Source organism: Pungitius pungitius, chromosome 21 (genome assembly GCF_949316345.1).
Source record: "Pungitius pungitius chromosome 21, fPunPun2.1, whole genome shotgun sequence".
Classification (NCBI taxonomy): Eukaryota; Metazoa; Chordata; class Actinopteri; order Perciformes; family Gasterosteidae; genus Pungitius; species Pungitius pungitius.
In genome coordinates this window covers 12,849,852-12,876,301 of record NC_084920.1, presented here as the reverse complement: position 1 = coordinate 12,876,301, position 26,450 = coordinate 12,849,852, and the positions used below count along the sequence as shown (strand labels likewise).

The following is a 26,450-nucleotide window of genomic DNA, read 5'->3' as shown; positions in this document are numbered from 1 at the left end:
ATTTTCTGTATTTACATTTAGGGGAAATAATATAAAATTATTAGAACCACAAACTCAAAGTCTTTTTTTTAATGTCATTGCTACAATTGATACGTTTAGCGGAAATCTACACAGTACTCAAATTATGCAGTTTAATTGTGAGTCTGCAAAATATTGGAGGGCACCATCTCATTGATGCAGGCTGTGATATCCTGCGTTATCCTCTGCAACGGAGCCAGTACGGGGCTGACGTGTTCAACAATCCACTCCTGGGCTGTCGACTCCGGGTACAGAAGCACCATCTCCTCTCTCACTGCCTCTACCTTCTCTTGTAACGTCGTCAAATACCTAAGAAGATGTGGGCAGACGGGGGTTTCTGTTAAATGCTTAACATATTTATTTGGTAGATTTAGGTGTGTAGCTGTAATATAAACGGGTTATTCTCACGCTGATGCTGTGCTCTGAATCTGCATGGCGATGAGAGGGCTCACCATCTTCTTCTGTTGATGGTAAGGGCTGAACCAACCTCTAACATACCTACAGTAGCACAGACATTCAGTTATTCAGCTCTCGTTTATAAACAGGAATAAGTGTAGAAAATAACTTTTTGGAAGAGGTTTAAAGAATAGTTATTCTTATTCATTATCTCGCTGAGAAGGTTGATGCGTATGCTAAATAAGAAGCTGCAGCCGGACAGCTTATCTTTGCACAGTGGATGAGTGTAAAAAGGAAACAGCTAGTTTGGCTTAGTCTAAAGTTAAAAAAAGGTGCTGGATTCAAAGCATTATGATGAAGGGATTTCCCCTAAACGGCTCTGCTTGGCGATGGTTGGGCCACCAGAGGGTGAACTAATGAGCTGCTGGCTGTATCTTCTTTTTTGATGTTTGAACTTGAGAGACATATCGGTCTTCTAGCAAATGAAAGTCAAACCATCCCTTTTAGGCCAATGCGATATTGGAAACAAATCCTTGCGTTAAAACTCACATGTTGTTTTCAAAAAAGCGTATGTCCTCCGAGTTGAGCAGTGAATCGAGCTCCACAGTTAACTCAGCCAGCCTCCTTCCCGGGAACAGCGACTCGTCCTCGGTTGTCCTGGAGACCACAACGAGCACAACCCTGTTAACCTGAGAGAGTCACACTATACAGAGACAGTGCTGTGTAGTTAATAATAATAATAATTAAACAAGAAACCTCACCTCCCCATGGCCTCGACCTCCACCGAGGAGATACCTAGTCTCTCGGCTACTTTGCTCTTAGCCTCGGCGCTGAACTCCCCGAGGCTGAGTGTCTGGAGACAGGCCGCCAGCGAGGGGAGGCCCACGTGCATTAGCTCGCACAGCACCGACAGGTGGTCGTACCTGGAAGTGGGCGGAATTGCAGATCAGGTAAAGCGCTTCACACGTACACAGATGTGCAAGGTCGCGAAGAAACTGAACAGAATCCCTCCAATACTCGCCTTTGCCAGCCTGTGATGGCGATGCCCTGCAGGTTTACAGCGGCAGATAAAGCGGCAGCCACCTTCAGCCACTGCACATGATTATCCACGTGTCTCTGCGTGCTAGGCACACAGGTGTGAACACTGGTGGAGCCTTTAAAGGAGCTGGCCGCCCACAGGTCGGACATCCCGGCACGGCAGTACTTCTCCAGCAGAGACACTGGACAGCATGGAATGAACATCACTAGCAACGAGTATCTGTCACTGTATTAGAGTCCGATGCTTGAGTACTAATATCCACGGTATACTGTTCCCTACCAGTTGTGTCCACATCTAGATTAGGGGTGTAGTCCCACAACATGGGCTGGACCAATCCCACTAGGCCACTAGCTGTGACATGGATAAAAAAAAGCTCAGTGAAAACAGTCTAAATAAGACACGTTGGAGTGCATGGATGTTTAAACAAGTGGCTGTTCAAAACACTGGATTGAAGGCCACCAGAGATCTTTTGGACGGTTACAGCATAAGGAAAAGTCTTTCATTTCCCCACTATTTCTGGATATTGGATTGTTATCATTGTTGTTGTAGCTGTTATTATTCACCCATCTGCACTCAGTGAAGGAGGAAGTATGTTAAGTAAAATAAGTAAGAATGGATTAACTATTATATTACTAGATTTAGCATGTAAATGTACACATTCACTATTATGCATTTAGTAACGTATTTTAGAAGTGAGTTACATCAAATTGCCTGTTTCGTGCTGCTCCTTGGTAAGCTGCCTCGATACATGGGAGCTTAGAATCATAGAGCTTCTACTTTATTCACATGACGTGTATGTATTTTAATTCAAATGAGCAACCAGCCGACACACATTGTGTTTCTTAGATAATGTTCTGCTTCAAACTGCAAAGGCACCTCTGTGCCTTTAAAACGCCTCCAATGTTATTCAGATATCACTGCTCAAGGGGTTTAGTGGGGAACCAGTACCTTTTAGTGTGTCCTGGCTCATGCCCCTCATCATATCATCCCACATTATGATGGTCATGTCTGGCCACGCCTCCTTGATGGCCTGAGCCACCTTGGTCACATGGCTTAGGAAAAGCTGCTCCACAGTACGTCCGGGCGAAGCCAACCAGAGCTTGGACTCCTCCCCCTCGCCGAGCATGTACACCTTAAAGGATAATAAAAAGAAGAAATGAAGAAGTGGTGTCTGTCTGTCTGACATCTGACAAGAGACCAACCCGTACCTCATCTGCTCCGATATGCAGTGCATTTAAGCCTGGATGTAGCTCCACCACTTGCCTCAGCATCTCCATCACGAGCCTCACCCCTTCCGTTCGGTGGGGATTCAGGGTGCTCACACACGGCGCCATCTCCCTCAGGCCCCACATGGGTCGATGCTTCAGCACGAACTGTAACAGAAGACGGACACCGGATGGTGAACATCAAAGAGTGATGTTGAACACCGACTCGTAGCCAACAAAAAACAGCTCCAGTCCGCCTCACCTCCATGTGGCCAAAGGTCTGCACAAGTGGGATGACCTCCATGCCCTTAGATTTGGCAAATTCCTGCATCGACAGGACCTCATCTCGGCTGAGAACAGTACAAGCAGCACACAGACATTGAACTCCCCGAAACCTACGCTTTTTTTTTTAACGGCAACCTGGACTTGCACATTACGTTTGATCTCTTTATCCCAAACAAGGATAACAATCGTATTGTATGATCTCACAAATACACCCAGCCACTACATCTGGAATGAAACAGACAGCGCCTAGGCGTTCCCAAACTACACCTGTAAGCTGGCTGGGCTGTTGCCTGAAGCAGCTTCAGGTCCCCATCATAAGGGAACATGTCCTCATACTCCACCAGCAGGCCGTCGACTCCCAGCTTGGAGAACAGCTCGATCAGCTGAAACACACAACGTGGATTTCTTTTGAAATAGTTAAGAGTGGTGCAGCAAATTACAGAGGGAGCACTTGTGTCCTTACCTTGTGGAGGTATTCCAGCCTGGGGGGGGCACCTTTCAAATCCAGGTGGACGAGTTTCTTTCCCTTAGGCCACGGTGGACTCTTCATTCTGCCGATTACAGACTGCAAGCACACAGACCATTTTAATAGTGGGGGGTGTTAATGAACACTTGATCGATATTTTGCTTGTTTGACTCACCGGGAGCACGGACACCCAGCCAGGGACAGGGAATGGGAATGGATATCAGAGAGGACTGGTCCTCCTCCGAGGATGTTATTGTTTTGAGGCAGATCAACCTTTGTTTCAGCATAAGAAACGTCCAGCGCTTCCAGTCGCTTCCACGTAAACACACGGTGTCGGAAATCGATTAGTTTAGTCTCAAAGGGCAAAGCAATGGGTAGAAGTACGCACGCTATGTGCTGTAAAACGTCTTTAAAACCGTAAAACGGGATGGAGGGATTAACAGAAATAGCGAATCGCCCGAGTTTGTCTGTCTTTTGCTACTGCGTAGCTACAGTGGAACCCAGTTGGACCTGTACGCGGACCAATGGGAACAGTGCTTTCTCTTCCCAGGGAGCCAATGGGTTCGCGGACACGCGTGTACGCGGAAGTGTGGAGGGATTCAGGCGCTGGGACGAGCGAGCTGTAAGCGGGTGCCACGGCATGGTTAGTCGAGGCCAGAACATCCGTGTATGCCTGTGAGTTAGTTGAGGCTTCGTAGCAAGTGTTTTGGGGTCAAAATGGCGCTGCTGCGAATGAGGAATGCACAAGGCGCGAATGCCACAGAGATAGAGAAGAAAATTAAAAGGTGAGTGAGCGGAACGACGCTATTGTGCTGCCTGTGTGCAGGCTGGTGGGAGTGCCAATGAAGTGACGTCACCGGGAATGAGGGGGGGACCCTTAACTAGGACCTAATGTGACATTCAAATTGATACTATATGCTAAATAAAGTGTTCAAAGAGAATCAATTGTGTACATGCTACTACGTGAGGTGTCTTATTCTGTATTTGAATAATTTGATTGTGTACGTAGTTTTTTTTAATCTCATTTTTAAACCAAATTTATGATTACTTACATTAACGTTACGTCAATATTGTTAACAAATCATAGAGAATTTGACGTACATGGTAAAGTAAATTGATAGTTGCATGAATACCAGTGAATTGCATATATTTTATTAATGATGACACAAATAGATAGTGCTTTTCTACTTTTATTTATTTCTGTAAGTTAACTTTTCTCCACTGTCTATTGTTGTATGTTATGACAACCTTTTAAAGTTTTTAACACTATCACAAGGAGTATGATGATTATTGAATGGCTTGTTTCTGACTTACTCTCACAACAAAAGTTTTAGTTAGCTGATTGTGTATATTCTCCTTTTGCTGGTTTAGCGTTCAAATCGTACCAACTGACTCAGGTTTGTTGGTGATGTCAGAAATTGGTTGATTTTAAATCTTTCAATTTAGTAAGATTACGTATTGAGTCCTTCTAAACTTGTCCATATGTTCTTGCAATGAAAATGTCCCATTGCCATAGTGGTTTGAGCCTGTGTTTTGTGTCTCGTTCAGAGGTAATGCGCTGCGGCAGGGATCGGCGTGGAGGGGCCCCCGAGGGCTCGTGGCGTTGCTGCTGTTCGCCGTGTGCTTGTGTGGAGCGGCCATCTGGCTGTGCGTGACCTTTCTGGACAGCGACGTCACAGAAACGCTAGTCCGCCAGGGCGAGCTGGTCTCACCCCAGCCCAGATTCTTCTCGGTCCAGTGCTCGGAGGACTACGACAACCACAAGCGCTACCCAGGTGAGGCCGTTGCTGCACTTTGCCAGGCGGTCAGCCGGCGCCGCCCTGTTGTGTAAACACGACCGGGCCGAGATGAAGCCAAGCCCGCTTGATAAAAACCAAATGGCTGCTGGATTCTCTTAACTCAGGAAAGCTGCTAGACTTTGTCATCCATCATCCTCAGTGGCCGTTAGACTTTCGTCAACCATTTTTGGATGGTTTCGATAATGCAGATGAGGTGTTTAAATTAGAGGGCCGACGAGGAATATAGGATACCTCACACAGCCTTTGATCTCTAATCAATCAAATGGAATTTCCTATGTCATATTGTCATTCAAAAAAATGCATTGAGAAGGTTTGAAAAATTTAGTACAAAATATTTTCATTCTTGAAACTGTAACAATCCCCTAGATGGCGACGTAGCACAAGACAGGCCCGATGTTACTGTAACTGTGCTGCAGCAAAAAAACAAATACTAGCTGTTTACCTTTATAGACGACAAGAGATTCCACACACACCGCTATCTGTTGAAGTGAGACTTCACCGTATACCCAATGATATAAAAAATTATATCCAAATTTAAGAATGACATGACATAAAGAAATACAAAGATAAGCATAATTTCTTCTCCCGTTGCCTTTTGAAATGGAAGTTCTTTATTACGGTCTCAGAAATGGAATATATAAGTTTTCGGTGTTGGTTATTCTGTTATAAGGATGGCTTTTTATCATTCTCACACATCTTTTACATAACGATCCCTCATCAGTTCCATTATTTATTGGGTTATGATTTTTGTGCTTCTGCAGATTAAAAAGAAGTTCATTTGGGACTTTTCTTTCATGTCTTTTTGCTCACATGATACATCGAAAAGTTTTGCTGGATATTTTAATTTATTCATTCACATTGTTGCCATGAATGTCGATGAATATATTAACGTGAATTTGAAAATATAAGGAGGGAGACAGCTGGTCTGATCATTTCTAAGCTTGTACTAGGGGAAATGTTTATGTGAACAGACTGCTCCGCCGTTTAGAAGATTAACTCCAGATTTGTCCTTTTCAGCTGGGTTTTTTAAAGGAGCCTTTAAAATACCACCGGCTGCTCCCTCCTTTGTTTCCTTAACCAAATCCTGCTGTCACGTGTGTCTGTCCCCCAGGGTGCACCCCTCAGAGGTGTGGGCGCGCCGTCACGGACGGCGTGGTGACGAGGGAGGAGGCTCAGGTCCTCAGGAGGTGAGCACCATTTGTCCTTCCCCTCGCTGCGGTGCAGCCGATTCACTCACAGCGCTTTTTTTTCTGTCTCCGACTCGCAGGCTGGCTGAGAGGGGGCTGTCGCTCGCCGGCTCCGATGGAGGAGTGAGTATGGCCGTTGCAATACTTTCACAGGAGGAAGGGGACTGATGGCAGACTCGGGTCCACGTGACCACAGGCCCGTCCGTTCTTCTTGTTTATTTCCCAGGGATTGGTGCTCTGTGGTTCATTCTTAACCGTTAACACCGCTAACATTGATTCAAAGGGTCTGAAAAGGTGCTTTTAGCTCGTTTCACCCATCGATAGACGTGCAGCGTGTTGCAGGCAGTGAAAGGAGGTGTGTCACCCAGGGCAACCGTTCTCACCACCTGTATGTCTGTGTGTCTTTAGACACACAGATGTGACTTGTTAGTAGAATCAACGCTTTGTCGATTCGTGGTCAATAGGATTTAAGAACACCACGCAAACACTTTCTCCTTTTTAGACTAAATCCAAGTGACTGATCGACTACAACACATTAAAAAACACCGGTAGACTCCGGATCAATTGTATCCCAAAATGCGGCCTCTGCACATGGGGGGATTTTGTCCCGATGGGCACACAGACGCATGCGCGCACACACACGGCGGACAGAGAGCGCATCTAACTGTGATTGACAGGACGGCGCTGATACGGCGCCTCCACGTCCCATTGATTGCAAAAGCCGTGATGCAAGATGGCGACTGTAAGATAATCAAAGTCAAGGCTTCATAACAGCAGTGCACAAAGCAACCTTCACTCCTCGTATACGTATCTTTGATTAATACATATAAGGAGTGATATCCAATTACTTGGGGGGATTCCAGTGTCCTGGTGAACACCCCCACGTTAGCACAGGTACACAACAGCGGGGGAGGGAAAAAAAAGGTTGCTGATCCTTCTACACATGGACACATGCCCGCGATACCCCCCCACCCCCCCACCCCGTCCCGTGGGCCGGTCGGTTCGCCCCACCAAGATTGTAATTGAGTCTAAACAATAATAATAGAGGGGCTGTTTATGGAGTGTTATGACACTTATTGAGTGAGGGCGGGGGGGGGGGGGGGGGCTGCGGAGAAAATAACTTCCTTGTTTTGGTAACAACAGGGCAGTGTTCCCAAAGGAGTTGACAAGCAATAACAGGCAAAGGGCAGAATGGGAATGAAGGCCCAGAGGGAGCAGCAATAAACTTTGAAACAAGAGCATTAAGCGCCAGGTTTTATTAGTCCCAACTGATCATTAATTTGCACTAATTCCTCTTTTTCCCAGGCCTCCATACTGGACCTTCACTCTGGGGCGCTGTCGATGGGTAAACAGTTTGTCAACATCTACAGGTGGGAAAAGCACACACTGTCTTCTTTCTTTTCAGAAAGCCTATTCTAAGCCAGCGTGAAATTTCATCCTGTATACCATGTAATATTGGCATGACCGCAACAAAAAAAATCAATCTTAGCGATGCCGGTCTTTGTGAGCCGTCCCCTCCAGGTGAAGGGGTTCCTATACATTCACCAGAACCCCGTTTTCTTTTTCTTTTTGATCACCTGCTCTTCCCCCCAGCCTCCCTTCCCCCGTCATTAATTTTTCTGTTGGTCCCTCCACACACACACACACACACACACACACACACACACACACACACACACACACACACACACACACACACACACACCTCGCTCCTCAGGGACGGTTTGGCATGTTTCAATCAGGAGTCGGTGGCGATGTCCCCCCCCCCCACCTGAAGCTGCCATCTCTGTTTGGACGGCTCGGCTGCACACCCGTCTAATGGTGCACCATGGGCTGCATCACAAAGGTTGATTTATGCTAACAGGTCCCATCTCCTCTGCTCTCTCTTTGTTTGTTGTTCCCGTGTCTGTGCTTGTGTTTGTGTCCGTCCACTCGTGTCTCTCTGATTGGCTCGGTGTCTGAATGCCGGCCGCCTCTGTGGTCGTGTGCCGGGATTGTGGCTGCAGGTATTTTGGGGATCAGATCAGTGATGTGTTCACGCAAGAGGATTTTCAGCTCTACAGGTGAATGAGGAATCCTTTTTCTGCAAAGTTCCGCTTCATTTTATTTTAAAAAGTGACATGACATTGAAATGGTGGTGCTGTGTTGGCAACGTTATTCCTCCATGGCGGTCATAAGTTGATATCTGACCTTTGTGCGTTTTTTTTGTTCTACCGTTAGAAGCGCACGGGAGCGAATCCAAGCCGCTATCGCTGAGACGTTTGGTTTGGACCGGACGCTGATGTACCTCACCAAGCCCACCTTCTTCTCCAGGATCAACAGCACGCTGGCAAAGACCCAGCATGACGAGTACTGGCACCCACACATAGATAAGGTAACGCAATGCATCACAGACCCTGGAACCCCCCCCCCCCACACACACACACCCTGCACACAGTAGTCTGGGACATTTGAGTTGTAATCAGAGGCAGAAGATCTGGATTGGTTCACATCGGCTCTGATTGAATGGGCTCATGGAAATCGTCTTGGTATGTTGGAGGGACTGGGTTGACCTGAATGCAAAGCGTTCCCAGCGGATCCACCTTTCAGTCCTCCTCTATGTATGTAGCATGGTATGATTTGGAATGGAAATAATTCCATTTTTAGATACATGCTCACAAAAATAATTTACTGTGCTCACTCTCAGGGGGGGGTTATGCGGTTTCACTCTAAACGTTTAAATGCTTTACATCTCATTTAGTTCAAACGTGGATATTCTACTGGGTACCTTTATTCCTCTCCCTGGAAGAGTGTATATTTATTTTAGTTGTCATTCCAAGGCCATCAACCCGATTATTGCGTGTAACACAGCTGACCTCCCTGAATATTTCTGGGATTTCTTTTTTTTTTTTAATTTACCGCCCTGGTGATGTAATTAATTGGCTTTATTGATAAAGCTTTGGAAGCATCTCCCACATGATTTACCTGCTTCTCTCTGGCTACGTGACAAAGAGGTCAACAGTCCGTCTTTACTTTGCTCGTGCTATTTCTTGAACTCAGGCTTTAAGCAGTTGGCTCGTCCATATTAACATTTGTCATGGCATCTGCTCCCGCTGGCCCTCGGCAGCTGGAATAATGTTATCTGTGAGGACCGACGCCTCTTCCCCATCTGTCTCCGCTGCCATTTTGCTGCTAATTGACTAACCTAACCCTCATTTAAATATAAATGGCCCTGGGCGGCTTTTAGTGGTGGATTTTCTCCCCATCGATCATACCGCTGATACGCTGGCGTGGCAGCAGTCGTAGTGTCAAATGCAGTTTCTTCATGTATGAACTTGTACTGACTTGCTGCTGAAGTATATATCAACACCTGCAGGTTAATAAAGTAATCAAAAGGTTTTTTTCCAGTGATTGATTTGGTTTTTATTCTTTTACACTTTAAAGCTGCAATTATTCATTTTTACACCTCAGTTCTATGTCAGGCTTTAGCTTTTATTTTAGCCCCAAATATCTGCCCAGTACCAAGCCACAGGCACACCAGGCTGGCAAGTAGTGGTCATGGTAATGTTGGTGGGGGCATCTAGCAGCTAAAGAGCCAAAAATATATCAAAGGAGTTGTTTGAAACCCTAAAACAAAGAGAGAATTTCGGGCCAAGCGTTGCTCAATGAGGCTGTATGTGCATGTTGTAAGATGTCAGCTGACACGTTCATCATAACACGTTTAGGTTGTGATGAAATGTGTGGCCCGAGGAATGAGTTAACACCACTTGTGCTGGTTCTATGTATCTGGGGCTGCACACCCTGACCTGCTTCTGCTTCTACTCTCATCTGCATTCAAACTCAACATTTAATGCTGAATTCATTCCCTATGGTCATTATCACATTGGAAATTAGCTCGCCGTTGTTTCCGATTTTCTGAACAGACCACTGTGATTGTCACAGGAACGTAAATGGAACGTCTAAAAACGTGGCCTGTATGCAGGTATCTGCGTACAATCCGGTCGTATGGCCTCCAATGGCCAGAGGCAGTCCAAGCACACATATGCTTTGGGTACAAAGGAACCCTTTAAATATAGTAGACGGGTTAAGGGCAGTAGTTCATAACCTGGTAATGCATATGTGTGTACCGCCGTGTTCAACCCAGCTGAAAGTAGTCTATCGTGTTCCCCTTGTTGCTAATGAATATTCTAGACCTTGTTTAATACTTAATTTCTTCAGTGGCTTTCAGATCCCTTCTTCGCTAATGAGGAACTTCAATTACTGACAGCGTGAGAAACTCAAGCGGGGACGGCGTCCCCCGAGAGACACGCTCATAGTGTCAACTAATTGTCGTGCACCTTGAAAAGTTGCCCGCTGGGATTCCCGAAAGTCGCCAGTGTTCTCTGAACCGTGGCTCTTTCAGCGGCTCCTCATAGTCCCAGGCGGTCACTTTGTTAGTCTTTTTCTTTGAGGTGAGATCAAGTGAAAGCGCCTGAAAAAAAATTCAAAATGAATCCCCCGACTCTTTTTTTTTTTTTTTTTTTTTGGTTGAAAAAAACAGCCACTGCCATTAACGGGCCACGCGATGCCTCTTTAAACCCCGATCCATTTACTGGCATTAACGGTCGCGCCAGTGTGACGCGCGAGCGTGCCCCGCATTTTATATATCGCTCTTGGGTATTGTGAGGTGCCTTTTAGACCCATCCATATCAAAGGAAGTCCCGAAGGTCCTTTTTGAGGCGAGCAGTCCGGGTGCCGAGTCGGCAGCAGGTGAGCCCACGAGAGAAGACGCACACGTTACTCTCCGGGGCGCCTGGAGGAGGGAAAGCCACGTGAGACTTGTCAGTGCGTCAAAACGGGGACGCGCGGGATGAATGGAGTCCAGGGGTCCAGGGGGCCGCCGTGTCGAGTGCTCACGAGGCAGCACCGCTTTTCGAGGCTCTTCAAAGCGGTACCGGGATAACGTTTCACGTAATACGTTTTAGACACCTGAAAAGAGAGACTGTTGGAATCAGGTCCGATGGTCTAAATGGGTTTTTGAATCCTTGGGTCTTGTCATTTAAAAACGTGTGCAGGGGAGATTGAGATATCCTGACTGTTATGTTACATTCCGTTTACCTCCGAAATTGGAAATGGGAATGAAATCGTCTTAAAGACTTAACTGAGTTTGCTCCAGTAACAGTTGATAGCAACACATAATGCCAATAATTTACATAAGCAAACAGCTCTGTTTGTGTGACATGTGAAATGAGACCAAAGTTTGCAAATCGCAATAATCAGAATATTGCTGAAGTTTCTGAACTAATTATAAACTAACTAGAATTTGGAGGTTGGGCTTATTAATGTTTAATGGTACACGCAGAAAATCGTGGCAGATGGTGGCTCAGACATTTGCACAAACTGCAGTGCTCTGATGTTAGGAGAAAAATAAAGATCATACTGCTCTGAATCCATCACATTTGAGGCATTTCTATTTAAATCCCCCAGAGATGGCACAACCTCACTTTAGGCATTTGTCATTGAAAACATGTTGACTATAAATGAGGCAAAATAAATGCATTCAATAGCTCATCGTTTTCATTTGCTCTCATTTTATTGACAGAGGTACTTGGATGCTAATTACTAGTCCCTTGAATGGCAAACAGCCATCTGTGACGACACAGAAACAAACATGTGACACTGACAAATGAGAACGCAAAGCGTTCTCCGTCACTGACTCAAGGCCTCAAAAAAAATAACGGGTCATGGCTGCACTTCTGGCCAAGTTTAAAAGTCCTGGATCTGGGCCGTGCCTTCCTCCTTCGCACTTTGTTACTGGCAGCACGATAGAGGCTCAGTGATAGAGCGGCCTGTCCTCTAAACGGGCGATCGCTGCTCGATCCCCGGCCCCCAAAGTCAGTATTTCGATTTATCATTACACAATACACATTAAGTCAAAGATAATGGTCTCTTGTTCTTCTCCCCCCCCCTCTCATCATTCAAACATTCAGCCTTGGGGAATGACTCAATAAAGAGATATTTGCATGCAAAAGTGCCGACCTAAGACGGTGAACATTTGCAGTCTTTGATTAATGCTCATTCCTCTCTCGCCCTTCGTCAGGTGACCTACGGTTCATTTGACTACACTTCACTCCTGTACCTGTCTGACTACGGGTCCGACTTCACCGGAGGAAGATTCATCTTCATGGATCCAAATGCCAACCGGACGGTGGAACCTCGAGCAGGTAACGGCCAGTCCAGCCGACATGGATCAATAGGGTAACACCCCTGGCTTTGTCTATGAGCCTATTAACCAAAACAAAAAAGAAACAAAAGATTGTATTATTACAGCCGCAAGTTGGATTTGCTGTACACAGCTGCTTCATGCATCTGGAGGGTGTTTTAGTGGGCGTAATCCTCTTGTAAGTCGGTAATCAGCAGCTCTGACTGAAGGTCCAGGGGATTAGTCTTTACCTCCAACGTAGTACCCAGAGGGTACGACATAACAGCTTCTTGATCTCAGGTGGGAGGGGGGGGGACGTCTGAGGGATCCAGGGGTCTTTGTGTGTCTATAGAACCTAATAAAATGTGCTTAAGGCTGTGAGTGAATGGATATTTTAAAGTTGCCTATGCAGAAAAAAAACACATGGTTTTTAGAACAATTACCTGTGACTTAATAAAAAAAAAATAGTGGAAAGAGGAAATTGGGGTCAGGCTAAAGAAAATGAGGGCCAGCAATCTGCTCACTTTTAAGGAATGCGCCTGGCATAAGTGCCAGGACTTGGATTTTGAATCTTCATCCCATCTGCTCGGCTGTTTTGACTTTTACAGCTTTTAAGCTTTGTAAACTATTCATCTTGATTTTCCCCAAGGCAAAATGTGTCTTGGGGTTGGCTGAAATGTATTAACACTCAAACACAGAGGGGTCAGGGGGGCAATGGGGTTGGAGGAAAGAAGGTAAATTGGCGGATTTGTTTTTCCTATCAAGTTAACAGAAATGCTTCCAAAATGGTTAAAGCCATGGTATGGCTGCTGTGTAGCATCATTTCAAAACGACCTACAGTCACTGTAAACAATATATATTTACAGAAAATGCAATTCAAATGAATTGGAAATCACATTTTTATTCTAATACTTTCTTTGATTAAAGATAACTTGTCCTTAGTAGCTTTAACGATGTATTATAGTATACACACTACATACTAGATCAGTGTTTCTCAAGGGTTAGGGTAAGGGTTAGACCCACTAGTGGGTCGCGGACCCGTTTGTAGTGGGTCGCGGGCCTTTGCATAAAAAAAAATAAAAATAAAAAATGTCATCCTGTGCTTTGATTTTGAAGGGACAGTGGAGTGTCGGTTTTTTTCGGCTCGCCCGTCCATGTTTTCAGTCAGCGCGGCAATTAGAACGCGAAAGCACCCACGTCAACACCGCTAGCACCCCCCCCACCCCCCCTTAACGATTTGGGTCGCATCTTGTCACTAAGGGGTGATGGGTGGGTCCCGGAGCCAGACCAGTTGAGAACCACTGTACTAGATTGTACAAATCAGGGTTGCGGAATTGGTCCGATGCTAATTTTTGTAAAAAGTGTAAGCCTCGCCCTGACTTCCTGTCCTCGGCGAGCGTTGTCCCCCTCTGACTGAGCGCGGGCTGAGTGAACGGCGCCCAGCGGGGAAGCCGTCTCCCGAGGCCTCTCCCTGACAACTTCCACCTTCCATCACATCTGATCGCTGCCGTCTCCGTTCACCTTGTCCCTTCCTCCACTCCTCCCCGCTCACCGCTCTCCCCTCCCTCCGTTACCTGGCCCACTGTCCATCATCGACCCGGCCCTGAATCCACCTCCTCCCCACCCTTCTCTTTTTCCTCGCTCGCAATTCTTCACTTTTCCCGCCTCCGTGGAACGGAGACTGAAGGACGTATGCTAATAAAGAGCGACCGATGCCCCGTCTCCCCCGTGACAGCCGCCTTGCTTCAGCGGAGCGGGGATAACCTCCAAACTGCGTAGATTATGGCGACTGTGTATCCTAAACCTGCCAGAGGTAGGAGGAGGGATGGGGACCAGGGAGAAGTCGTGTCTCGCCGCGGTTCTGGATGAACCCCCGGCGGAGTTGGAACATTTAGTCTGCGACGTGCTCATCAAAGCAGCTGGCGAGACCACTTTTGATTACACCTGTGGGCGTCATTTTTAATTTTGACAGGTGCATCGGGTGGGAGTCGCCTCAAAACCACGCCAATCATTTGTCTCTCTCCTCCAAAACGCACGACCCCCGTTGAGCATGTGCCTCGGCGTCATGCTGGGGGGGGGGTTGACAGACAGGGCTCGACCCGGTGAGAGGCTGATCCGCGCGTCCGGAGGGATGATTACCGCGCTGAGATAATCGCGGCTCTTTGAAGCAACAACTATGAATAAGGTGTAATTATAACTCCCCCAAGACGGCAATCAGGAAATGGCAGAGAACACAAGTCAAGAACGTAATGATATTTTGCACAGGGGGCTGGAGTGGAAACATTGTGCAAAGTTGCAAAGGAGTGGGGGAGAGTGGAGGTGGGAGGGAGGGAGGGAGGGAGGGAGACGGTGGGTATATGGACAGGAAATGGCTGGGAGAAGGAGATGATACGCAATGAAAAGATAGGCCGGTTGGCTGGGAGAAGCAGATACAAACAAAGCAAATAGAGCACAGACGGGGTGGGGGAGGCACGTCTGCCATTCGGGGGGAGCCGATGGGGGTTGACCTGCCGCGGGAATTAAACAGCCTCAGCCGGGCTGACACCCGCCAGCTTGACCTTGGCGACTGCGCTTCTGGAAACACAGAACACAAGGAAAAGCCCTCAAATTGTTCTTGGCACACAAGGGGGAGGGTTTCACAAGGTGCTGTGGGCATTGTGTACTTCAAAGGTGTAGACATTGAGACGATTTTGAACATAGATCTGCAGATTCTAGATTCTTTGCAGATCTGCAGAAACTGCAAGTCGAACCCACTATGGTGATTATTCTCCATTAGATCTTCGTGCTTCATTGCTCATGGGAGTCTGAATGCTGCGGGACACACCGGATGATACAGTGATAGTGCTGAGTAAAACGGATTGATTCCTGAAAGCAATATATTGCTATGACTTAGGGAAACAAGAGGGAACGTTGTGTTGTTCATGAAAATGGTTTTGAATATGGCCACAGTAGGGTTGTTCAGTCTCGAGAGCAACCCATATTTTATGTTATCGAGTGCTTTTATTTCAGCTAATTACCATTCAGCGGTCACTCCTTTTCTGTCCTGTTGTGTGCGTGTTAACCCCTGACCTCACTTTGCTCATGGGCGCGCCTGTTATGTTGAGCCGAGACGTTTAACCCCAGCCTCGGCCTGACAGGTGGTGCCACGGAGCCTAAAAAAATACTTGGGAGGTAAATCATCTTCCAAGTACTAACACTTGAAGAGTCATACGGCATCGTTTAGCAGTGTCAGCACCGTCGCTTCGATCTGCGCTGTAAGAATTGATAGCACTGTTAGCTGCAACCAGGCGACATATTGAAATGGGCATTTTCTTGTTCATTTGAACTAAAACAAATGGGAAATATCCTCAAAGGCTGGTCCATGTGGCATTATGTTGAGACGTTTTTTTTTACTGTTATTATTACATAGGTCAATTATTTAAAAGGGATGTTCGTGCATTTGAGATACCGACTCAAGAAAGCTCCAGTTTCATTTAGGACCTCTATAGGTGAAGAAATGTTACGTACGTGGGGTCACCTGAAAAAACAAACGCATTGGTTTCTGCAGAGGCGACACATATTCTTCCAGTCAGGAACAAAAGCAGCGGTTTCGATCAAGGTACGGTGCTTTAATGGACCGGAAAAGTAAAAGTTCAGATTTAGCATCTCACAAGAACAGTTCCAAATTCTTTTAAAAAGGTGGCAAACCTAAACTAACACCAAACTACACCCCTCCTATGGTATCCCCGAGCAGAAAGGGCCGCTGATATACTCAAGGAAAGCAAGTTAAGCCTAAATCTCGGACACTGTTGGCACCTCAGGAGCTTTACCAAAATACCAATAAAAAACATTTATGTAAAAGTAAATGAAATAAAGTGAGGGTTACTCTGCAGGTAACATACCAAAACGTTGTTTGTTTTAAGGCTCATTTAATTTTAGCATTTTTTACGCTAAACGTCACAAATGCCCTTAAATTGGATTGCTGGTAGAGTGTGAATATTGTTGAATTTCCTCTGAATGTCCCCCGGTTGTGTTGCCACTAATCTGCTCTCCTGGCTGCACTGGATGTGCTGAGCCCTTCCCAGCATGCACTGGGAACGGCCATATTGACTGGTGCCTTTTTTTTCACTAGGGAGTTATCTAAAGCTGTGTGGCTAATTTGAGTACTTGCACGATGCCTTCCTTTTCAATGAAATAAAACAAGCAGACCAACACTTATTGTCTTCCCACTCACACTCTGTGTGTGTGCGTGTGTGTGTGTGTCTGTGTGTGTGCACCAGTCTCTTCTTATTTCCCGATCTCAGGGTTTTCAGTGTACATTTCATTGTTTTGCTGCAAGCCCTAATTTCCCCTGACGTCCTCAGCCGGTGCCCTGGCAGGGGAATTCAACCTCACACACACACACACACACACACACACAAGTCATCAGCGCTTTCTCAAAGGGAAAACGGAGGAAACTAATTGGTGCACAATGACTCCAGCTTTTTATTCATAGTCACATAATGAGATAACACAAAGGCAAAAACCTTGAAGTGTTGTAACAAATCCAGAGTATGAAAACTTTTAAAATGTAAACATGAATTATTTCTCACAACTGGAGACCAGCTATTTACATATTAATGCAAAGACCGAGTAGGTGGAGGTCAGAGGGAACCAGGCTGGCGTGTAAACGACTCAAGCTCATTAGCTGGCCCTCCGGAGCAACGCATCTGATAAATAAACAGAATCTATCCAGAGGTAATAGTCTGCGTCAAACATCTCTCAGTCTCAAGAACAACGTTGCGTTATATACTTTGAATGGACAAAATATTGGAATTAGCTTATTTTTCATTGTCTCCAAGATTGAAATGTGAACATCGTTACTTGTACTCATGTCTGTGCATTAAATACAAAGCTGGAGTGAGAATAGTTTAGCATATAGAGTGGAAAAGGCAAAGACTTAACTCAATCATTATCGAAATGTCTATTGTTCGTTCAACATAAAGAGAGCGAGAGAGAGAGATGAAAACGCGTGGGTTTTGTTTTACAAATTGCACGTTGGAGCTCATAAAAATTTGGCTCACGTCGGGTTTTAGCCTAGTTTAGCATAACAACTGGAGTAAAAGGTGAAAATCACCGAAGCCATGTAACTCATCCTTAAAATAATCTGTGCTCAATGAATAGACTAAATACTGGTTGTTGTTTTTTTTATTTCATTCATTTTCCAAAGCCACGCTGTTTTTTTCTCAATGGGTACCTATAACTTTTAACATAGCTAAAATGTTTGTTGCATTTTCAAACAAGCAACTTTCTCTTGCTTCCATTTTGTATGCCACGTCCTGTATATCTCATCCTTAGAGGGACAGCAAATAAGCATATTTCTGAAAATGTTGCTATTTAAACCACTTGTTGTCTCCCGTCTTTAAAAAGTCCCTCTCATTCCCTCCTCGTGCAGGACGAGTCTCTTTCTTCTCCTCCGGCACGGAGAACCTCCACCGCGTGGAGAAGGTGGCGTGGGGGACGCGCTACGCCATCACCGTGTCCTTCACCTGTGACCCGGCGCACGCCATCTCGGACCCCGCCATGCCCTGAGTGCGGCCCGCGGGCGATGGTGCTGCCTACTGGCGTGGACGAGCCCTGCACAGAGGGCGACCGGGGGGGGGGGGGTGGGGAGGAGTGGGAGAAAGGAGAAAGGAGGGGAAGGAAGAAGTGAGGTTTTACTCGTCACATTGGGGTCCCGAAGCTGCACGGCCAACATCTGCAGATACTGACTCGTGGCCTTTATCTACAGAATAGAAGCACAAACACTTTTTTCTTACTTTTCTTATTTCCTACTTCGTAACATGTCATCCAATTTTCTACAGTGGTTTCTTTTCTTTCTTTTTTTTTTTACATTTTTCTTTTTTACTGCAACCATCATAATTACTACAATCAGGCCCTTGATGTGTCCTTTTGATCGTAAGGATGACGACCCCCAGCAGAGATCGCCCCTCTCGGCTGAAACCGACCGTGAAAGAGGCTCAAGTGAGAATGTGTGTTATTCCTGTTACCGAAAGCTGTCACTCTCTTGGCGAATCTCCTGCTGAATCACAAAGTCCCCACTAACACTCGCCCCCCACCCATGACCCATGAGGTGTTTTCTTCTAAGAAGAACCCTCTCCTTGTCCAGGAGTGAGTACTCTTGCTAGTATGTTACCAGTTACTTCAGTGTGGTGGGTGAAGACTGTTTGAAATAAAATACATACCCTAAAAGTTGTTGTTTCTGTGCCTAATTTCTTGACCTCCTAAGCCGTCGTGATCCCTTTTCCTTTTATTCCACACAGCAACTCGGAGCAAAGTGAACATAAACCTGTACTGATACCGTTCTACAGTTTCTAGTTGCATACGTTTGTCATCTCTTTGTCCATGCCATGTAAACGTTACGACCACTTACAAGTTCAACTTTACACAAATAATGTAGTGCCGAAGGTGATTCATCTTCTTCTAGTGTGGACATTTTCGCATTTCATATGTTTTGTTTGATGTTCAGACTTTCTTCTACGCAACTGGGTTGGCCAAAAGAACTGCTTTGGGCTGTCAGTGTGAACAGACCTTGTTCACACTGACAGGTCTGTTGTGCTCTATAACAGACGTCAGTCTAAAGTACCCTTGGCTGTTTCCATTTTAAGGCCATACCAGTGGATTTGCTTGTTCTGTTGGTTTCACACGTCATCTGCAAACCCTACCATGAAATTCGAAAGTAATTTAGTTTCTTATCCTACATTCCTTTTGATTTCTAACCAGCATTACCAAAAAACCTTTTAAGAGCACGGAAATCTTTTCCCTGGGCATAATTCATTTGTGTTTCACTGTGGTTAGGAGGTAATATTTGATATAATTTTAATTTTTGCCCAATTTAGCCCCGAGAAATACTTGAAAACATTGCAACGTTCCAGAAGCACCTGCAATTACGCCGCAGGTTCTGGCATATACAACGAAACAAAAATCTTAGTCATTTGTAATATCGTAAATGTTTTGACAACCAGGGGGCTTATTCATACGCTCAGCAGACAACAGCATTTGTTGAGTCTAGTTTCTGTTTACTTCTCCAATAGATTTTCAATATTCAATAGCGCTACAGTGTTCTCCACCATCTCTAAATGTTAGTGGACTACTGCGCCTATCACACAATATTGCTCACCTCAGCCCCCGGGGGACTTTGTATTACATGCTGGTGCGCTGTGTGGGTGGTGGGATGCCGGTGGCCGATTGCTGGATGCATTATTGTGAAATAGCAACAAAGAGGAAAGCACAGGCTGTGACGGGGTCATCACGTGTGCTTCAGCCTGCCCGGGGGAACGTTCTTTAATCTACTCTCAAAGATGAGCGGTACCCCCCCCCTCCCCTCCCCCCGGTGTGCGTGGGTAGTTTTCCCATCACAGGAGTCATCGATCTTATTTCATCTTTAAAGGAAATGCTCCGGTGACTTAATCACACAATCGCGTGGTCCGGCTCTCGTGACGTATTGATCGACCGGGTCGGAAGGTACGTTGTCGATCCAAACTTCTACTCGTGTCTTTGACCCCATTCGTTTACCACCCTTTAATGCTGTCAACGTTAAGTAGTATTTTGTAATGAAGATGACGTCGATCTTTAAATTCCTCCCAAACTATTATGTAGCCATGCCTGCGCATTGATGTCTGTTTAAAGCTGTTAGATTCAGAAAGAAAAGAAAAAATGTTAAGCAGTAAAGTCTTAAGTTTCTGATGAACAAACAGACTCCTCTGATGGAGTCACCTGAGGCATCCCACATGCATTGGGTCATTTAAACGTCATTTTCTCTTCAGAACGTCTCCAAAGTAAATATATGGTGTTAAATCAAAAATTGTTGTTTTTCATTATCTTTAGAATATAGTTTGAATTTAGTTAGATCTATTTTGAAACGCTTTGATCATTTTTAACTGCAAGTTGGTCTAAGTGTTCTCATGTTCATGTTGATTTTAAAGATTCAAATGATCATATAAATTATGAGTGTTAATTTCACAGCCTTTCAAAACAATAGAGAATCTTCTGCGTAGACATAAGGGAGTTAATAGGACAATGTGGGACTTTAATTCATCAAGTGGCCAAAATACTATTTCAGACTATACCTTGACTTCAGACTCCCTGACTAAAAAGACTAACAAATTGTATCACTTCAATTGTACTTATAATGACTCTTATCTACAACAAGTTGTAAATCGGCTTATTTGATGAATTTGCACTTTTGTCTTTCTTGCGTTTGTATCTTTATGGCATGACATGTAATGTAATGTAGTCTACTAGTCAATTGTTGACTCAGGTATAAAGCTTATATATATATATATACCTTAGGTATTGTCTTTTCAAAATAAACTTCTGTTCTCAAACAAAAAGTGCAGTTTTTGCTTTACATGCACACAGTTTCCTCTCTAAATAATCTTCATATTGCCTGCAGGTATTTATGTTAGCTGGTAGCGGTAAGCCAAATGCACCGCCCAAGCCACAAGTGAGCAAACTGAGCAGAGCAGCAGCTGGAGGTTGTGGATGCACTGGACTGTGAAACACCAAGTGGCCTTCATTAGCCAGTGGCCAATTAAGAGAAGGGGCGATTCAGAGGGTGTGAGGAGTCAGCAGACCTGCTAGTACACATCATGTGACGAAAAGTGAGAACAACTACGTCTACTTCTTTCTAGGCTACTGCACATTATGAACAATTGAATCTGTCAAATGCCTCGCGGGTGAAGAAGAAGGCGTTGGAATGCGGTAAAACTAACAGCGCTCCTCTCCAGCTCGGGGATGAATCGTTTTCTGCCGGCTCAGGAGAGAGAGAGAGAGAGAGAGATCAATAAATCCCTCCTACATTTCTCATGAATGTTGATGCATGCAGCCACAAGCTGATAATCCGAGACAGAGCGGATCTTGTATTGTAGAGGAGTTGTCGGGCTGCGTGTTAGCCACATCAGTGGTGTGGCGATGTTTTGGGAAGCACAGAGGGGCATCGGCAACAATGCATTTATGCATGAGTCTGTGACATTTGACTTGCAAACACACGCAGTCAAAGTGCGCAATTCCACCTGGGACATTGGCTTGAAAATCTCACGGCTCTAGATATCACCCGGACAGTGTCTATGATCAAGTCTTTTGCTGCTGGAGGAACTGTGCATAATATTACCATCCGTCTCGCTTACACACTTTATTTAAAGAGTCTAAAGAGGACGAGGCAGCCTCACAGCAGATGTTCAGAGTAGTATTTAATCAGTCAAATTAGAGTAAACGAGCTTCCTTTCAGTACAAGGGGCCATCTCAATTAAAGAGTTATGAACTCTCCATAAAACATGAGGTACGTTTATGCATCACTCAGTCGGATACACCTGCCTCAGGGAACATCGCGAAACAGAAGGGTCCGTCACCTTATCTGTGATCCTCCAGTCTCTATGGATGCGGAGCAAATCCCCTCATCGGGATCTCAATATCAATATGTAAAAAATAAGCATAATGTAACGATAAAGTTTCCACATTGTTGAAGTGCCATCCTCCTCATTGAGGTAAGTAGGCCACAGTGGAGTCTGCCTAACAGGGCGTACAAAGCCCAATTCGAAGCAGTAGGAAGTGTGGGCCCGGAGTTTGCCAGCGTAGCGGAAGTGTGTGTAGCCTCTGTGGGAGGATACGGGAAAATTCAGTGAAAGAAATTGCCAAATCAGGTTGCGCCCCCCTTCGCCCCTGCAGCTCAAATCAGTACCTCTTCGCTAAATTCAGCCACAAAGCAAAACAGCCGTCTCGCTTAACTCAGCATGAGATTGTTGGGGGAAATAGAATGTTTGGTGCTTTAATGATTGTTCTTGTGTGGTAGAAACAAACTCCTTGCAGGATGTGTTACCAACCCGGAAGAGCCCCAAGACCATAAGGGGCCCCTGAATTTGTTTGGATCATTAAATTAGTTGCAAAATATTTTAAGTTGTTTTTGTCTCGTTGTTTCGGCCAAGGTCCCCGAAACTGATGGCGAGATGGAGCAGGGCCCCCTATTCTACGTTTGGTCCGCCAACTTTTATTTTTGAGCTTTGCGCTTTCTAGACGTGAGGATCTCCTCGCGATCTGATTGGATAGTGCCTGAGCTGTCGTATTTGCATGAAAGGTGCTGTGAATGAACATGTGACCAGCTTGGGGGAAGTCCTGTGGGGAGCTTAATGTGTGTATTGCGGACTGAAAGATAACGTTTTCTCCATCAATTTATCCGTTCGCTAAAGTATGTTGGATTCGTGTTGAGGTGTTTTTAAAGACAGCAAGTACAATTCTGTTTCTGATTCTGAAGACATTTAAATTTGTGGAAAAATAATTGGAAGAAACTAAATTGTCTTATCAACCAAAAATTTCGCCACCCCCATGCAGTAGGTACCTCCGCAGACCCCCTTTTGAAGACCTCTGTCATAAAGGGGTCCTTTTTCAGAACCTAGTATAAGTATTAAGATACTAAAATGCATATACATGCATATATTTGTATGATAACACAAAGAGGAAGAGCAACTTTATTCTCTGCTGATGCAGTCATTCCACAACTATCTTTACGCATGCATAAAAAAGGCTGTGTGCTGTTCATTAATGCTCTGTATGTTGTATTGGGAACCTCAAACCATTTGGGGTCTGTTTTGTGCCCTGGGTAGAGACTTTGCAGAGCATAGGGGACAGGAAATGAGAGGTAGGTTAGACAGGGGAACGACTTTCAACGGATGTCGCTGGCTAAACTACAAATGCTGATGCCGCATTGCACGTTTGGAGGATGTACCCGCAGGAGCAGTCCCATGATGCATATTCCTAATAACGTTTTTGTTTAATCAAATGACCACACATCGCTTTAGCATAGGCGTATGGTTTGCGAATGCGTTTAGTGTTAAGTAGGCGGTGGCGTGTATACAAATCTTACAAAAAGTCCCCTGGGAAGCTGTGGGCCCCAACTCAACTTGAATGCTGAACAACAACTAGCTTGTGATGACTTGTGATGGTGAAACATGATTACCATACAGACAACCACTGGGTCCTGGGCTGGACGTTTCCAGCTGTGACTGGTTGGTATTCAGCAAATATCGGTGGGGAATCAGTAAGGGCCGGACAGCACATTTTTGCCCCAGGCCCCCCATGAGATTCAGGGCATCCTAATATTATCACGCATGCAGTTATTACCACTATGGCCAGTTATTACCACAGGGCACTGTAGGATGAGTTGTTTCTCAGAGAGTGCCGATGGGGTTCAATAGGCCTCGGGGCGAAGCAGGATATGCATAAAGGAAACAACCCTCAGTTCTCCCCTAACAAGAGAAAATGTCCTCTTTGCTTGAAAAAAAATACAGAATACACGAAGTGGAGGTGGATTGGTAAGAAAGAAAGTATTATTGACCGAAGGAGCTCGCTGTTTGTTCCTCAGTGAAGTGAGAAGTCAATTTAGCTGCATGAATTGCTTTTTTAAGTAATTTCATTTCCCTAAATATGTTCAACCCAGATTTGATCTTTTCCTAATCCTAACTAAGTTGGTTTGTTGCCTAAACCTAACTAAACTGTGTAATGATAAAGACTTAATGTTGGATGAATACAATCATTGAATCTGAATGACAAAAGCATTAATAATTTAACTGCATTTTTTAAGGCAATTCTTCATCTGTAGTTTTTATGAATCATTAATTTAAAAATACCAAATAGGAGTTTGCCAGTTCAAAGGAATGTATTATTTAAAGAAAAATACATTAGTTCCAGTTGACCATGATGAGCACTTTAATCTAATTAGTGTAACCCTGATCAAATGGAATCAAGCTCCTAAATGGTGAAAGGAGCTTCCCAATGAATTCAGAACAGCGGAAAGCCCATAGCCTGCACCTCAAGACATAACCTCAAAATACCTCCCCTCTAGCTGGAAAATACCTGGACTTTACCTGGACTATACCTGGAATATACCTGGACTATACCTGGACTACCTGGAATATACCTCGACCATACCTGGACCTTTCCTGGACTTTACCTGGACTATACCTGTACTATGGCACTTACTTATGGCACTTAATGTAGTGTGACTTTCTTGAAGAAATTGTACTTTCTTGAGTTTCTTGTTGTTCTGAGTCTGTACCCTCTTGGTTGAACGCACTTATCTTATTTTAAGATGCTTTGGATGAAAGCGTCTGCTAAATGAAAAATGGAATTAATGTAAATCCAAGTTGCGCCATGCCGATAGGGCGCGCGGGCCCACTCGGTCCACACGTACCTATTGCGCCTCCAAAAACTTTCTCCTGCCTCCCACGTGCTTCTCAAGTCACTTCATGGCCCCCATCGCAAGCGTCTCGGAGTTGAACTCGAACTGATTGCTTGAGGACGCGGACTTCCCCCACGAGTAGAGGCTGGCCGGCCGCTGCTTGAACGACGACGTGTACCGGTAGAAGCTCCGGTGCCGGTTCTTCAGGTACTCTCGGTAGTTCTTGGTGAGGAGCGTGTACAGGAACGGGTTGATGCAGCTGTTGCTGTACGTGAGGCTCGACACCAGGTAGTTGATGCACGTGCGCGTCTGCGAGGCCAGCTTCAGGGGCTCGGTGCGGTACAAGGACAGCAGCTGCCAGATCCAGAACGGCAGGAAGCACGCCCAGAACACCAGCACGATGGTGAAGATCATGATCAGCACCTTCTGCTTGGGGGACCGTTTGCTGCCTCTGCTGATCTCGGAGTTGCGCTGCGACTCCAGGTACGTGCGCGCCAACTTCACGTACAGGTATCCGATGACGAGCCCCGGCGCCATGATGCTGGTGCCGAACAGGACGGTCAGGTACACTTTGTAAACCAGGGGCGCCCAGGTCGACGCGCATATCCGCTTCACGCCCCCGTCCGGTGTCTCCTTGGTGGTCTGCGTGACCATCACCATCATGGGCACCGCGAGCACCAACGACAGCAGCCAGACCCCCCACGCCAGGGCTTTGCGGTAACTCTTGGAGCGCCTCACCGTGTCCAGCGGCTTGGTCACGGCCAGGTAGCGCTCCGTGCACATGACGGTCAGCGTGAAGATGCTGGCGTGCATGGTGAGGAGGTCCAGGCCGAGCAGGATGCGGCAGCCCACGTCCCCGAAGTACCAGTCCTTCAGGAAGTAGGTGGACACCACGAACGGTATGGTGGACAGGTACAGCAGGTCCGCCAGAGCCAGGTTGATGATGGAGATGTACATGGAGGTGGCGAAGCGGATCGAGTGGCACATCACCACCAGCGTGTACACGTTGCCCGACACGCCGACGATGTAGACGACGGAGAGGAGCGTCCCGAAAGTGGAGGTGATGACGAGCTCGTGGTCCGCGGTCCCGGAGCCGCCGACCCGCGGCGGCTGCGGCGGACTCGCGTTCAAACCGACAGACTTGTTCATCGCTCGCAGCGACGGTCTTCTCTTCCTTTAGTGTGTGTGTGTGTGTGTGTGTGTGTGTGTGTGTGTGTGCGTTTGCGCGTCTTTTTCGTGTTTTTAGTTGTTAGGGTGGTTCTGTTGCTGTCCTCCGTGCTCTCGGACTGAGCCGCAGAAGTTTTGCCGAGGAGATGCGCTCTGGCTGACACAGGTTATGTCCTCTTTCGTTTGCCGCCTCTTCTGCGCTCTGCCTGCTGCTCTTTGCTCCTGACGTCACCGCCGAAGGACACTCATTCTGAAGATCTTCTTTCAGAAAATACAACCGATTGGACCAAGACATGCAGCTGTCTAATAGGTGCCACCTTGCACGCGGTTCTCCGCATCGTTTAAATGGAATAAATAGTACTGCTTGGTAAAAGTTTCGTGCCGTGCATCGGATGCAGCGAGAGGCACTTTTACGCGCAGATTTGCAGCGTTGATGATTTCGATAAATTACAAATAAATTCCCCCCAAACATCTGCCAATTAATCTCCTGTGTGCCATTTTGCAGATGTATGACAACCTGTTGATAATCAAACACGCC

General features: G+C 45.9%; 3 protein-coding genes across 3 annotated transcripts; 1 reads left to right on the top strand and 2 right to left on the bottom strand.

The window, feature by feature from the left end:
- Positions 1-54: 54 nt before the first annotated feature.
- On the bottom strand, positions 55-4,030 carry hexd (hexosaminidase d). The gene is made up of 12 exons (XM_037462940.2): positions 3,585-4,030; positions 3,407-3,508; positions 3,211-3,326; positions 2,921-3,008; positions 2,662-2,826; positions 2,402-2,585; positions 1,733-1,804; positions 1,436-1,634; positions 1,176-1,337; positions 964-1,071; positions 427-516; positions 55-327 (listed from the first exon to the last, which is right to left on the bottom strand). The coding sequence occupies exons 2-12, from the start codon at positions 3,491-3,493 to the stop codon at positions 132-134; spliced, it is 1,467 nt and encodes a 488-aa protein (XP_037318837.1). The 5' UTR covers positions 3,494-3,508; positions 3,585-4,030; the 3' UTR covers positions 55-131.
- Positions 4,003-18,501, top strand: uts2r2 (urotensin-2 receptor 2). Its single transcript, XM_037462944.2, has 9 exons — positions 4,003-4,194; positions 4,958-5,184; positions 6,320-6,395; positions 6,476-6,518; positions 7,701-7,765; positions 8,402-8,458; positions 8,616-8,769; positions 12,454-12,577; positions 17,969-18,501. Exons 1-9 carry the CDS (start codon positions 4,127-4,129, stop codon positions 18,103-18,105), a joined length of 951 nt encoding a protein of 316 aa, XP_037318841.2. The 5' UTR covers positions 4,003-4,126; the 3' UTR covers positions 18,106-18,501.
- On the bottom strand, positions 18,014-26,450 carry LOC119212498 (urotensin-2 receptor). Its single transcript, XM_037462942.2, has 2 exons — positions 24,758-26,450; positions 18,014-18,150 (listed from the first exon to the last, which is right to left on the bottom strand). The coding sequence occupies exon 1, from the start codon at positions 25,892-25,894 to the stop codon at positions 24,806-24,808; it is 1,089 nt and encodes a 362-aa protein (XP_037318839.1). The 5' UTR covers positions 25,895-26,450; the 3' UTR covers positions 18,014-18,150; positions 24,758-24,805.

Bases quoted from the DNA above. Each gene is read 5' to 3' on its own strand.
- hexd (XM_037462940.2), bottom strand. From the start codon at position 3,493: ATGAAGAGTCCACCGTGGCCTAAGGGAAAGAAACTCGTCCACCTGGAT. The intron at 2,827-2,920 runs GTGAGGCGGACT...CTTCTGTTACAG, and splicing joins AGACCTTTGGCCACATGGAG to TTCGTGCTGAAGCATCGACC. The intron at 328-426 runs GTGAGAATAACC...ACATCTTCTTAG, and splicing joins ATTCAGAGCACAGCATCAGC to GTATTTGACGACGTTACAAG.
- uts2r2 (XM_037462944.2), top strand. From the start codon at position 4,127: ATGGCGCTGCTGCGAATGAGGAATGCACAAGGCGCGAATGCCACAGAG. The intron at 7,766-8,401 runs GTGGGAAAAGCA...TTGTGGCTGCAG, and splicing joins CAGTTTGTCAACATCTACAG to GTATTTTGGGGATCAGATCA. The intron at 8,459-8,615 runs GTGAATGAGGAA...TTCTACCGTTAG, and splicing joins GAGGATTTTCAGCTCTACAG to AAGCGCACGGGAGCGAATCC.
- LOC119212498 (XM_037462942.2), bottom strand. From the start codon at position 25,894: ATGAACAAGTCTGTCGGTTTGAACGCGAGTCCGCCGCAGCCGCCGCGG.